General features: G+C 36.1%; 1 protein-coding gene across 3 annotated transcripts in view; it reads left to right on the top strand.

The window, feature by feature from the left end:
• Lama2 (laminin subunit alpha 2) overlaps nucleotides 1-14,872 on the top strand; it is a 601,578-nt gene that overhangs the window by 525,325 nt on the left and 61,381 nt on the right. For all 3 annotated transcript variants that reach the window (XM_021173596.2, XM_029482896.1, XM_029482895.1), the window contains 6 exons: nucleotides 981-1,097; nucleotides 2,922-3,104; nucleotides 4,778-4,783; nucleotides 7,436-7,590; nucleotides 13,177-13,320; nucleotides 14,076-14,209. In XM_021173596.2, the coding sequence (XP_021029255.1) occupies nucleotides 981-1,097; nucleotides 2,922-3,104; nucleotides 4,778-4,783; nucleotides 7,436-7,590; nucleotides 13,177-13,320; nucleotides 14,076-14,209 (739 nt within the window). The remainder of the gene's footprint in view (nucleotides 1-980; nucleotides 1,098-2,921; nucleotides 3,105-4,777; nucleotides 4,784-7,435; nucleotides 7,591-13,176; nucleotides 13,321-14,075; nucleotides 14,210-14,872) is intronic.

The raw sequence follows: 14,872 nt of genomic DNA, 5'->3' as shown, positions 1-14,872 counted from the left end.
TCTCATCCACACCCAGGAAGTAGAGAGTGAACTTGAAATTTGGCAAAGTTAAAAGCCCTCAAAGTCTTCCAGTGACGAGCGTCTTTCAGCAAGGTCTGGCTGCTTCTCAAATGCTTTCGTAACTTCACTAAACATTACCAGCTACTGGGACCAAATGTTCAAATACCTCACACTACTGTAGAGGGGGAGTCACAGGGAGCAATTCTTACTCAAACCACCATATAGTCCTTAAATTAATCTTTGTTTTACCCCAAGAGATTTCAAAGTTCTTGACATTGCTAAAATATAAACCATATAGTTCTTATTACTATAAAAACTAACCTAAAGTTTAAATTTTAATACAAATACTACGATAAGATAAAGAAGCTAATATGGACGCATTTAATATTAAATCATCACTTGAAAGTACTGGTTTTGAGTACAAGATAACATAAAGCAAGACAAAAAAAAGCTTTATTGAAGTCTTTTGGGGGGATTTTGTAAAAAAATGTTGCTTTCTCTGTGAAAAATGGCAGGTTTATTTGGGTTGTATTGCTTTTCCTTTGCTTTAGTTTTTATTTCTGTTCCAAATAATGCTGTGCTGCTTACCGAAATAGGATATTATTATCTATGATTATATATGAGATTTTGAACACCTAATACAATGTTCCCTTTTGATAATAAAATTTGAATATGTAAAAATCAATTGGAGCGAGATCAAGAGAGTAACAAAAATGTGAGTAAACTAATCTTTTAGAGACTTCTAACCCATAGGAAATCATCAAATTAAGTCATGGAGAACAGAAAAGAAGAGAAAAATGGCATGACTAAACATTCTCTAATGCCAAATGGTCATAGATCCATGTATTTAATGCAGAGATGTGTGAATGGATAGAAGATAATAAGTAAATTATATCCTTCTTCTTGGCTTTTTGTTAATTGAATTTGCACATCCAAGAATACTATAAACTGTTTCATCTCTTTTTGGCTTATGTTCACAGGAAATCACAATGACCTAAATGACCTGAAAACCAGGTTAGAAACTGCTGACCTTAGAAACAGTGGACTCCTAGGAGCTCTAAATGACACCATGGACAAGTTATCAGCCATTACAAATGGTAAGCCTCGGGGTCCCTGCATTCTACAACAGCTTATCTGAAACATGGAAGAGTCTTGGTAGCTTTTACCATTTTCCTTAACATTACATTTCCATTAGAGGCAGGCTTTCTTAATTCTACATTATTCTTTTGAGAATCAGAACCTCATTTAACAATGTGACTATGTTTTTTCTTTGTTGCCCTTAGCTGACATGCATATGAATATGTTATGTAAAGGAAAATATAGATGTCATATTATTATGTTGTCATCCATATTTTGTCCTAAGAAGTCTAGAAGCAGTGGGAAAGAAAAAAAATCATACTGTACTGTTCTCTACTAAAATGAAGACAAATTATTAGAGTATATACAGCGACAGACAAGAGCCTATAGCAATTCTAAGTCCTGCTTGGCTAAATTGAACTCCTCAAACAATCCAGATTTCCAAAATATTACTGGTCATCCCATTTCTGTAATATCGTCCAACCTATTAAAACTATTTATAATTATTATTTAATATTAGTTTCTGACAGTGAAAATTCTTTTAGGAATCTTACTTTTATACTTTACCAGCAGACTACAGTGAATTATAACTACTTATTAATCAATATGCTTTAGTAAGCATATGTAATCTCTCATGCTAATTCTACGAGGTGGATACAATTGTGATTCTTATGGGATACTAAAGGCCATTGTTTACAGTGATGTGTATAACATTTGAGCTTTGCAAGTTACCTTTAAAGCCTGTGTTCTTAGCCACCTATACATCCACACAAGCATGGATATGTTTGTACAATTGTTTTAGTGATTTTATATATATGAAATATATTTTAAAAAACAACCCACAAATATAAACAGGTTAAAGAAACAGATTGAATTTAGCTCATGGTTTCATTGTATGGCCCACTGATTCCCCAGCAGGCTTTGTAGTGAGACAGATCATTGTGGTGCAAACATGTCATGAAGGAGAAGCCACTTACCTCACAGTGGCCAAAAAACAGAGAGGTCCAGAGGAAGAAGGCTGGGAATTAAACCCTTCAAAAACATACCTCAGTCTCTTACTTCCTCTGGTCAGGCCCCACAATCTTTCACAGTTCCTACCACCCTAATAATGCAATGAAAGTATGATGTGATCAGTGAATTAATCCGTAGATGAAAGAGATGCTCATCGTTCAAACAGTTCCTAAACTCCTAACTCTGGCAACAAGTCCTTTAACACAGGAACCCACAAAAGTCATTTTATATCCAGACCACAAGAACTATGCTTTATATATATAAGTTATGATCCAGAAATAAGGCCTTACATACAACAAAGGAAATACTAAAAAATTAGATTCTACTCTATTGAGTAACTCTTTATGGAAACTCTTGACCATTTGGAACCTGGCAAAGTACCCATGCAGAAAACAAATAGAAATACCTAATCACAGGCTCTAGCATTCCCAAAAAGTCTACCTTGAAATGAAAGCATAATCTTATTCCTCCCGTGGACATACAGGTTAAATCTTAACTCTAGTTTTGATGTAGTTAAATGAACCATATGTATGTATTCCACCCTTTAAGATGTGCAACAGGAAATCTCAATATATATCCTCTAAACTGCAAATTTAGAAAATAATCACTTTGCTGTCCTAAAAACTAATTGGACACTTATAATAAAGCTCCCTGAGAAAACTTAATTTAGCTAAAAAAAAAAAATCCAAAAAACAATTGCTTTATTTGCTACAGCTGATTGAAACACAGTTCTGCCTTTGCCCATTGTGAATGCATCTCTAAGGTCAGCCAGTCGCAAGCATGGATCAACCTTTTTTCTTTGTTTTCTTTCTCATGCCCACTTGTGCCAATAGACACGGCTGCTAAACTGCAGGCTGTCAAAGAGAAAGCCAGAGAAGCCAATGACACAGCAAAAGCTGTCCTGGCCCAGGTTAAGGACTTGCATCAGAACCTAGATGGCCTGAAGCAAAACTACAATAAACTAGCAGACAGCGTGGCCAAAACGAACACTGTGGTGAAAGATCCTTCCAAAAACAGTAAGAGCTCCTTTCTCACTGTGACAATATCATCTATTTCTTCATGCTGTGAAGGTAGCCTAGACTCACAGGCAGTAGAGCTTGAAACCCTTGAATTTGTGTGCTATCACATGGGTGTGAGAATTGCAGATCCCACTCTGCCAGCACTGACATCTCCCAGCAATGCCTGGGAGCCTTCTTCATTTAATTTTATCCAATAAAGGGGAGGATGGGAATACTCAAAGTTTATAGGCTATTTGGTATGCTGATGTCAAAACTTTTTAATCCATTAGTGTAATTGAAAATACGTTTATAGGCAGGTGATTGTAATGCTTAAGATTGGAGCTGCATGGAGCACAGAGTTTAAGGGATGCACTTACTAGCAGTCGTATTAGAGCAAGATACCTCTTTAAAATGAATTAATGTTAGAAGATTTTGTTAGAGTATTTGTTATTTAGAGTCCAATTAATATCTCTAGGAAATAAAGCATTTATCTACTTTGTAACTACCACTCTCATTGACTTAATTAGAACTTATTGAGAAATCTGAAAGAATTTCGTGGAATGATTTATATTTGTATATAAATGTAGTTCACAAACATTGGTATTTCTTACAATACTTTCCTTCATTGTTACGTGATAAGATAGTGTCTTGGCATATGATTTCCATAAAGGGAATGCCTAAGTTCTTTTTACTTTTTGCTTCTAAGAAACTAGACTATCTACTAGAATTTTTATAAAGTATAAGAACATTTATAGACTGGGACAGCGGGAGACTTAGTTATGGTGGTCATTCACGAAGATGCTCATGTCAGCTTCCTGGGCAAGGAAAAATTATGTACTTCCAATCTGGGAGGAAGAAAGAAAGACCTACTTCTTACCTCCTTAACATTCTTCAAAGAAGAAAGGGGATAAAGATAAATGTTATTATTTTTTACCTAGACCCAGAAATAATTCCAGATTTTTAGTCAGCCCACTGGAGTTATTCCTTCTGACATGCCACAACATGTCTGCAAGTCAGGAGAAAACATATTTAAAAGTAAATTTGCCATTTTATTTCTCTCTCTCTCTTATATGTAAGCTATCATTTTGTTCTGGTTCAGGATAAATCTCAGCTGATGATTCCATTGTCATTACTATTGTTTATTGTATAACTGTACCCTCCAAAAAAGAAACATCTACTGCAAAATATTAATCCAATATTATCTTTTTATCTTAGCAACATTTCCTTCAGTGTAAACACTCTGCTAAAGGGCTTTTTTTTTTCTTTTTTCTTTTTTTTTTTTTTTTTTTTTTTTTTTTTTTTTTTTTTTTTTTTTTATATGTAAGTACACTGTAGCTGTCTTCAGACATTCCAGAAGAGGGCGCCAGATCTCGTTGCGGATGGNCACCATGTGGTTGCTGGGATTTGAACTCTGGACCTTTGGAAGAGCAGTCGGGTGCTCTTACCCACTGAGCCATCTCACCAGCCTTTTTCTTTTTTCTTAATTAAAATGTTTTTCATGCAATGTTAGTTGATCATATTTTGTGTGCTTTTATCTGAAATACTTATGTGAATTAAAATGAAGTGTATTTGTAAAGAGTATCTATTCAAAAGTATCACTTTTATGATACTTTATAATACCTGTAGAAAATATTTTCCTCATGAATTTTCTAATTTCTTTTTGTTTTACTTCCATATGAAATTACCTGCAGAAATCAGTATGTATACCTTCATCTGTATGCTTTTCAGTAACTTCTGTTATCTTCTGCTTATTGCAAAAACAGCTTCAGTTTTGCATGTGACCATATATTGGGACTGCTTTAAGTACTGCATAGCTACTCTTTACATGATCACCAATTAATATATGTAAAAAGAATCTTTTGCCAATATGACTATTCTGTGGGTGTATTCAGTATAAAATGTTTTAATAGTGCTAGGGAAACCTAGTATAATATTTAATCTTATGCACATAAAAGTGTAAAACTGACTTTTTCACCAGATTGAGATAAATTATCATGTCCATGATAGGAGAAATTCAGCCAAGGGGCATGAATGACTTCCCCGCACATGAGTTAAAGTAGCTTAAATAGATCATGTCATCATCACCCCAAAAGTTTACTCTTCCTCCCTCAAAGTAATCATTCTCGTAATTAAACCGGTTCTAAACAACTCTCCTTGAAATAAAATCCGTCCTAAATAAATGAGTAACTTATCTAACTATAAAAATATTGTCTCTTAAACATTTCATACTTTGACGTGAACTTCACAGTACTACAAACAAGTAGGAAGAATGATAATAAAAAAAAAAAAAGAAAATCAAACACATCAAACTCTAATGAACATGGTTGAGGCTGGCCTTGGTGGAAAATATTACAGAATAATTACATGACTATAGACGCACTGAAGAACACAGCCTTAAGACACTGGAGAGTGCAAGAAAAATAAAACTGACATGAACAAGCTGAGCAACTAACAAGTTAGAATTCAGGAAAACAGATACTTGGAGGGTTAATCAAGAAAACGAAAGCACAACAGGGTGGTTCCTAAAGGTGATAGAACTATATAAAGGAGAAAATATAACAGAGAAGAGAGTCCTTAGGAAAAGTGTATGCTAGTACATTCTAAAGCTTACAACATACAGGTGATAATATTCCAGAAGAAACCTCCATTTATCAAACTCTAGCTGGAGAAGCTATTTTAAAGTCTACTCAGTCATACAATTAGGGAGCAAAAATGAGAACACTTTCAAATACTACTCTATGAGAAGCCTCAAACCCAGGATCACAGATGACTCAGGTCTCAGAGTCACAGAAAGATGATTTCCACAGGGTTTAAATGGCTATGGACAGTAGGGGCGAAGGACAGAGGGCAAACCTTCATTTATTTCCATTTTGAAGCAATTGAAAAGGCTTCCAGGAGATTTAGGAGAAGTGGGTCTAATATTTACCATAGCCTTAGTAATCTTGGTTTAACTCCTCATTTTCTTTGTATGAATCTATCTATAGAACTCCATTAATTCTAGAATAACTTGTAGAATAATAACACCAGAGGGTTAGAAGAAAGAGAACACTGGACAAGTACAGAAAACAAGAGGTACCAATGACATGCTCCCTATACAGCTAGAGCCTTGATCTAGTAACTCTGCAACTATTAGCAGTAGTTGTACATTCTTTTTAAATTCCACCAAAAATACAATCCACATTAATGAGCATAGATCCAAGCTACCTATCTCACAGTATAGTTTAAAGATGCTGGTGTTTAAGACCCATGACTGAGCTCAGTAGTCAAGCTCTTCTCTGTCAAGCACTGGGTCCTGGGTTCTGCCCTAGCTCAGATAAAACCAAAATGAAACAGAAGAATAGTTCATGTCCAGGTGAACATATTGAATTCAGTCCTAAAGATTATTTCTCAGCATCCCAACATCAGCCAAGCAGGAGATTAATCATTGTCTAACTGAGCAAGTAGCTTTGGACCTTATAGAATTTTTTTAGAGTCACAATTATAGAAAGCTGAACAATACAAACAGTTAGATAACCAATGTCATGGTTTGGATAGGATGGCCAGCATCCTAGAAATCCAATAATTGGCTTCCCACCCCTTATACACCCCTCCACAGTGTCTCCCACAGATATGTGACCACATGCTAGAGGTCCTTGGATCAGATAATCTTTAACTATTTTTAGATTAAAGCTTTTAAAATTACCAATTTTCAACCTTTTTGTAACCAACAAAAAGAGCAGTTTAATATGAACACAACCAATACACCAATACAGTATTGAATTGAAATTTGAAAGATTTAATTAAAGTATAACAAAGGACTTCAGATTCTGTGTTGTTCAACATGATAATGTTCTTCAAGCCATGTCTCCATAGCTTCCCTCGCAAACATGTGCAAAGAAAGACAAAAAAAAAAAGAAAAGAAAACGATTTTGCATGCATGAGAACCTTAATTTTAATGTGGATTGTGTGTGGACAGACTAGGTGATATTTTAAAGACACCCCATTTTCATTTTTTCTGTGACTAAAGCTCTATCCTGTAAAGGTCAGCTTTGGAATGAAAAAGTCAGCTCTAATTAAGCTTTTCATATCTTCTGCCTTTAATGCCAAATTTCATCTTAATCACAAAGCCAAAGACTTTCTCTAACATCCCTGGCCTGCTCTAATCTTAACAAAACTATTCACAGTTGGCCTCATGGTATCATCTTTTAGCCATCAATCACGCTCTGGCTTTTGTCACACTGGTAAAATGGAATTAATTAATTAAGTTTCCTGCTGGTCTGTCTCCTATGTCTGTGGTGGTGGTAGCTGGTTGAGGTGGGAGTTGGTGCATGCACGCCCAGTCACACGGAGGCTAATTTTGTTCTGTGCAGTTGCAGATGCAGGTACTTCTGTGAGAAATCTAGAACAGGAAGCTGACCGGCTAATCGACAAACTCAAGCCCATCAAGGAACTTGAGGACAACCTAAAGAAAAACATTTCTGAAATAAAGGAACTGATCAACCAAGCTCGGAAACAAGCTAATTCTGTAAGATCTTAATTTCAGAATTAAGAAATACTAATAAGTGTTCCTGTAGTTCCCAGAGAGAGTTTGCCTCAATGGGACCTGATCAATGAGTAATCTATTACCTTATAAATTTAAGGCTATGTTGGGTAGGTAGGAAGAAGTAGCACTTTTCCCCCCTGTAGATTTCAAAACCGTCTCATGAAGATAATAAACCATACCTACTGCTTGAGAATTAGGAAGTCTAGTATATTTTGATTCTTTAATATACTAAATCAAACAACAAAAGGGCACTTATTTTTTTGCATGCTGGAAGGCATATAGGTATCTTACTCATGAAAGACGTAAAAAGTCCAATGAGTGAGGTTACAACCTGAGTTCACAAGCAAGCATAGGAGAAATAGAATCACTATTTTAGTTGTTATATAGCTTTTGCTTATTTTTATAAACACACACACACAAACAACTTACTTTTTGCAGATTTGTTTTTTATATTTGTGGAGTAAAAATAGGAAATATCTCACTTGGAATTTTGCTATGTATTTATTCAGTTAGAAGAGTATTCAGATGAACAGAACTCTGTAACATGCTAAGGTTGTCTACATTTTTATGGTATTTACTTCTTTTGTCTGTGCCACAGTGTGTGTGTATAGGTCACATGACAGTGTGTTGGAGTCTGTTATCTGCTTCCACCCTTTAGGTCCTAGAGATTGAGCTCTGTCAGGATGGAAGCAAGGATTCTCACTCACCATCCCTGAACTGGGATACTTAAATGCCATTGTAAAGCTTTAGATATGCAAACTTAAACCATGATAACTTTAGAAATGATAGATTTTTATTAAGATAGTTCTCAGTATTGTTGATTTTAACTTCAAATTTCATAAATAAAACTCAGTAGCTAGGATGATCAGAAAGAAGTTATCATTAATTCATCGTTTATTTTTAGTAGTGGCCAAGAATATGCCTGAATGATACCACATATTTGTTCTTTCTTATGTGTATCTAAGACATCTAAACAAGGCCATGGCAAGTTCCAGAAGAACATTGAAAAGAACCTTATATTTATTAAAAAAAAAAAAAACCTCAGTGAGAAAACATATTAGAGAAAATGGATAATACAAGGCAAAATGAAGCAATAATGATATCAGTGAAGATGCCTATTCAATTATAATATGAAAATGTGTGGTATGATTGACAGGTAATCATCATTGTGTGCTTTCTGTACAAAGTAAAATAAAGCCCAGTGTTACAAGCTTACTCAGAGACATACACGATGAAAAACTCTATCTCTTATACTCCACGCATTTTCCTGTGAAGTATACAAAGATGAATTAGTCAGGCGTTGTACTCAGAGGGTTGATAACGGAGTAGATGGAAATCGGCATTAATATTAGCTTTCTGTCTTCTCACTGCAAAAGAGCAGCTCAAGGAAGGGTGGGTTTACTTGGCTCATGCTTCCCAGGGATCTTCATGGCAGAGAAGATGGGGCAACAGGAGCAGGAAGCAGTTGGTCACATTAGGTCTGTAGTCAAAAACCAGTGTGATCAATGCTTGTGCTCAACTTGCCTTCTCCTTTTGGTTCAGTTCAGAATCCCAGCTCATGGAAAGGTACTGTCCACACTTAGGATGGGTCTTTTTCATTTAATCTAATCTAAATGACAAGCTGGACACTTTCTCTTCAGTGAGTATGGATCGTTTCAAGTTGAAAATCAGTGTCAGTCAGTACAACTCTGCTCTCTGAGAACTTGACACCCACATACATCACTTGTCTGACCACTTCGCCTGTTAAGCTCTGTCTTCTCAGTGCAAAGTGTATTCAGTCCAAACTCAAATATCCCCATATTCTCTGGCAGTTTCAGTTCAATTAGACTTTTTCTGGAACACAAGACTATTTCTGAACTGGGAGCCCCAATCAAAAAAAGAAATAATAATGCATATTTCTAATAAATATTGACACAGAATAAGCCTTTCCATTCTGAGGGGAAAGAAGGAAAGGTTAGTTGGACAGAAACACAACAGGGGAAAATAAACCCTGGAGCTCCATGTCCAGCATCCAGCGTTCATGACAGAATGTTCTAGGATATAAAAGGTGTGGATAATCTCCCTCCTCCCTCAGTTCTGCCCCCACCATATAGTGCTCACAGCTTTTCCCTTTAGCTCTTCTCCATTCCAGTAGTTTCCCTTGTTGGACATCTCATGAGTCTGGCTTGTAAAAATTACCTAAGGTCTCCACTGCAACTTAGGGTTTACCTTTACCAATTCAGGCAGTAGCCCCTTATAACATCCTTGCCAAATTCCAGTCCTACCATACTTTTCCAAGTCTCAGCAGCTTTCCGGAGATGTGGTCCAAGACTTGTCCTGTCAATCAAAATTGGGTTATGAGGTGTGGCAACAAACACCTTTACCTACTGATCTATTTTGCTAGCCCAGTTAAGACATTTCCTAATCAAAGAATTAAATGCATTTCTTTAAAAGTGGTTATTTCAGCTTGCCAATTGTATAATTGTATAACTTATACTGTCTTTAAATGAATGGCCTAATTGCCAGCTGAAAAAATGCAGTATGCAGGACATTGGGATACCCAGCAAAATTTAATTGTGTTTATGGTGTTTAGCAGGTGAATAATACTGTGCCAGAACCACCTTAGCAACATCAACATCTTTGCAGTAACTTTATAAGCCTCACCATGAAGTTGCATTACAATGTAGTGATCAGTAGAAATGAACATCCCAACAGGATATTTGTGTTTCAGAAATTTCACACCTCTTGCAAGAGGGGTATATCTGAGAGGTTTCTCTTCAAGAATTGTGTAAATGCTCTGTTGTGATTTAGCTATTTTAAGTTGTTCATATGCAGTCAAACGCTCTACCACTGCCTATACACCCACTGGAAGTCAGAACATATGGCACTTACAAGAATAAATGTGTAGTTATGATCGAGTTGTAAACAGTTGGACTGCCTGAATATTCCAGGTATTCAGGGTATATTAGAAAAACAAAACACAGCAAGTCCAAAGGGTTTTATATGAATGGGTAAGGACAAAGCAGCAGGTGGCTCTGCAGAATTGTCCTGGCATATCGGGTTAATACTGTCCTTTTCCTCAGAGAATCAGACCTTATGGATATGAAAAGTGTATGACAGAGTATCGTAGTTGCAAATCTTAGTAAAATGAAGTATGCCTGGTGTTTAAATGGTCACATACATGGACTGGGCTCCCAAGCTGAGCTTTATCATTTCACTTGCATGCTGTCTTCCCATTTAACACCCCTTTTCTGGTGCAACAATTGGGTGATCTATTACTTCTACCTCAGTTTGGAGACAAGGTCTGAACCTTATCCTATGACCCTGCATTTCCTATACTCCTTCCTTCCCTATACCAGAATTATTTAATTGGGCTTTTTAAAGAAACATGGCTTGTTTATGATTCAACCAGTGATACTGTGGCATTAGAGCTAAGCCTATAAACCATTTATGAATAAAGATAAAACAAACTACACACAGTTACTTTTCTTCGTGAATCAAGACCTTTTGTGATTCTGAAAATGGCCCTGTCAGGGATGGCTGCATCTACTATTGAATTGTATTCATAAATTGCAGTCAAATCTTTTATTTCATATTCTCTTCGATCCTCTTATGATATCCATGGCACATATAACCTGCCTCAGATACTAAATTTGCTCAGTGACATGTTTTTTTGTTTTGTTTTTGTTTTTGTTTTTTTCAGGAAGCTTTTTGTTCACACACTGTAAACTCCTAAAAGTACATCGAATAGCTTACCTTTGTTTGAACATTAAAAATTATCTGACAGCTGCATTTTTGTCTAACTACTCACTATTACAGGGTCTTTCTGTTGCTTTATCCTTTTAATCTCTGACTCTCAGATAACTCTTTGTACAGTGCTATTCTGCTGCCTGACTCTTACCCACACAGCCTCTTCATTGTCCCAACACCCAGGAAAATCTATACTTTCCTGTGATCCATTCTGCTTTGACTACTCTCTGCACTCCATAGAGCAAGGCAAGTCTATCCTAGGGAGATAACCATGGGCAGCTTATAGGAAGAACACAAAGCAAACATGAGGTCGACGGTGACCCCTAGGATTCAACCATCCATTGGCTAGTTAGATCACACCTTTACAAAGGACAAAGACACACACCAAAATCTAAGTTGACTCTCTAGATCTACAAGTACAGACCACCATACACAGCCTGGTTCTTTGCAGAACATTTCTCTGTATACAGACATTGGCTTAGTGACCACATATAGAAACCGTTGTCAAGAACAGGCCACTGTAGGGTCAACAGCTGAATCAGCAGACTTGTTCTTTTTTCCAGAATCTTTCTGTCTTTCAGAGCCAAACAGCTCTCCTTGATTTTCATTTCTGAACATAAAACATTTTACATCTAGAACCTCCCTCAGCTTGTTTTCCTCTTCCATAGACAAGATCCACAATGCCCCTTACCCTAACCAAAGTGAGACAAGTCCTGCAGATACCTGCTGTATATGCCATGTTACAGAAAGTTGTCTGGTAACCTACTCAATCTTAGAGTCTGCACAAGTTTTTCATTGGAATAACAATAATATTAGTTGTTTTTTCTCAAATGTGAAAGCTATATGAGTAGCAAAAAGTAAAAGAAGTCATGAAAAAAATGGGAAATTGCAACCAGGTTAAGTCTAGTGGGTATCCAAGACTAGACATTTGAACAAGTTGCAAATCGGTTTCACATCTTCTCTTCTCCTTGCCATCACTATCAGCCAGCAGAGCAGCAATCACGGATGGTGATTTTGCACCTGACCCAAAAGAAATTAAATCCAGTAATCAAATAGTGCTATTTGTGACTGAACGAAGCCTCCTTTCAAAGAAGTAAAATTTGGCATGAGCAGTGCCCTTCTATTCACATAAGAATTCCATTCTTAGCAATTTATAGTAATTTTTGAAGTACTTTTCAAAAGAAAAGGGAGCTGTTACATGTATTAGTAGTGATAGACATTTGGAAATTATTTCCATCTCATTTCCTGGTAACCTAATAAGAAGTGTAATTTATTCTGAAATATATATTCAGAGAGGAATGATTAATAATCGTATTGTTAGAAGATCTAGAACAAACTCTGCCTGGCCTCCTCTAATTGTAAGTGCATGGCCGGGCTGGCAATACCCTCTTGAAAACTAAGCAAAAACTGGATTCCTCTGAAAATGATACCCAAATCACTGGAAATTGAATTAAAACTTTTTTTTTAACAAATAATCTCAGTGAAGACCATTTCCATTTGTTTTTGTGTAAAATCCCATTTAGAAAGTTTGTCTTCAAAGGATAATGTGAAGGTGTGTTAGCTATATGGTTTATAAACAATGGCAGGCTAATAAGCCAGAGGAAGAATTACAAGAACATCAAGTGTAAAATGCTAGTAGAAAACTAGTCTTCTGTGCACTCCCCAGTCAACACAATATTGTCTGCTTATGGATATCTAATGATACTACTTGGTGACTGAAAAAATTACTTCAAATAAAAGAGTGAGGATGACTGTCTGCTAGTTCGGAATATACTTCAAACCTACATACAGATTTAGTCATAGAGACTCATAGGGTTTTGTATCTTGTTTTCTTTGAAGATCAAAGTATCTGTTTCTTCGGGAGGTGACTGTGTTCGAACATACAGGCCAGAAATCAAGAAAGGAAGCTACAATAACATCGTTGTCCATGTCAAGACCGCTGTTGCCGACAACCTCCTTTTTTACCTTGGAAGTGCCAAATTTGTAAGTCTAATATACAACTTTTTAAAAGCTACTGGGTATGTGTAGCGGTCAAAGGTTAATCAGTTAGAAAACTATATAGACTATAGTAACAGCTCCAAAAAAAAATATCTGAAGTAGCTTTTCATGGATGAAATCTCATAATCTTAGCTGTGGAATGTTTGCAGTTCTAGTTAAGTTATAAGTATAAACAGGTAACAATTCTTTCCTGTATCCAGGCATATCTCTTTTTGTCAGTGTGCTGATATTTGTTTTGCATTATGCTTGGTCAGATCTAGCTGTTTAAAAAGAAAATCAAATAAGAATTATTTTTTTTGTTCTCAAATTCAATAGTAATAGCCTTCCATGTTAATGAAGTGAAAATAACAAATTGTGTATGAGTTCTAACCAAGGCAAACTCTTGCAGTTTGTTAAATTTATGACTCAAACAGAAATTACACAAGTTCTATCTGCAAACTCTAGCACAGTAGAATTAATGTGACTTGTTGTATATGGGTGATTCTTAAGGTGAATAAGGTGTTAAACAGACTGGCTCTGACAAAAGTCAGCATTTGCTATTCATTTGAGGAAGCCTGTCTCACTTGTGTTAAAAATTACCACAGATTCCTCTGATATAAGATGTGTATCTTGGTTATAACTATGAAGAATTGTCAATCCAATTAAGTTACATGTCATTGAAAAATACTCTCCAAAGCTCCACTTTCAGAGTGCTTTGTCCTGAAGCATGGTATTTTTTTTTTCCTGTTTCTTCAAACCAGATTGACTTTCTTGCTATAGAAATGCGTAAAGGCAAAGTCAGCTTCCTCTGGGATGTTGGCTCTGGAGTTGGCCGAGTAGAGTATCCAGACTTGACCATCGATGACTCCTATTGGTACCGTATTGAAGCATCAAGGTAACTTCTCAGCAAAGAGTAAGATAACTGGGTGGCATGAGAAAAAAAATCCATTGCCATTTCAACAATGTAGCTGCATATGCATGTCCATGTGTGCAGAGATAATATGCTTTGTATATAAATGTATGAAAGTGCATTTGTTTTGCCTGTTAGAAAAGGACATGCATTCAAGGTATAAAGCCAGAGAAGCTATTCCAATCCTAACTTCTTAATCTTATGTTTTTGGTTATGAACCAAGGCGTTAATGGCTGTGCCATTTCTCCAGCCCCTGCCTTCTTAATCTGTTTTCTGATAAGAGTTAGAGTCAGAGAAAAGCTGATTCTTTCACATCTTCATCTATAGATACAAGAGAAAAAAAAATGCTGTTACCTGTTATTAAACAGACATGAGGACATAAGAATTGTCATTATTATCTTCATTCACTTCTAGTCTATATAGCACCTATAATCCCAGACCTATTCTATCTGAAAATACTGGGTCCCATATCTAACACATAAGATCTACCCATAGTATTTTAAATGGAAAGTATGGAGCTGAATCAACCCTGTTCTCTCCAAAACTCTAATTTGGTTTTCGACATCTAAGAACATGTAGGCTAAACATGGGACCATATTAATCCTACTACTTCTCCTTAGCATATCTTCTTTTTCCAGTTCATAATTC

This window comes from Mus caroli, chromosome 10 (genome assembly GCF_900094665.2).
Source record: "Mus caroli chromosome 10, CAROLI_EIJ_v1.1, whole genome shotgun sequence".
In the NCBI taxonomy this organism is placed as follows: Eukaryota; Metazoa; Chordata; class Mammalia; order Rodentia; family Muridae; genus Mus; species Mus caroli.
Note: the sequence above shows the minus strand (reverse complement) of the source record. Positions and strands in the feature narration are given on the sequence as shown.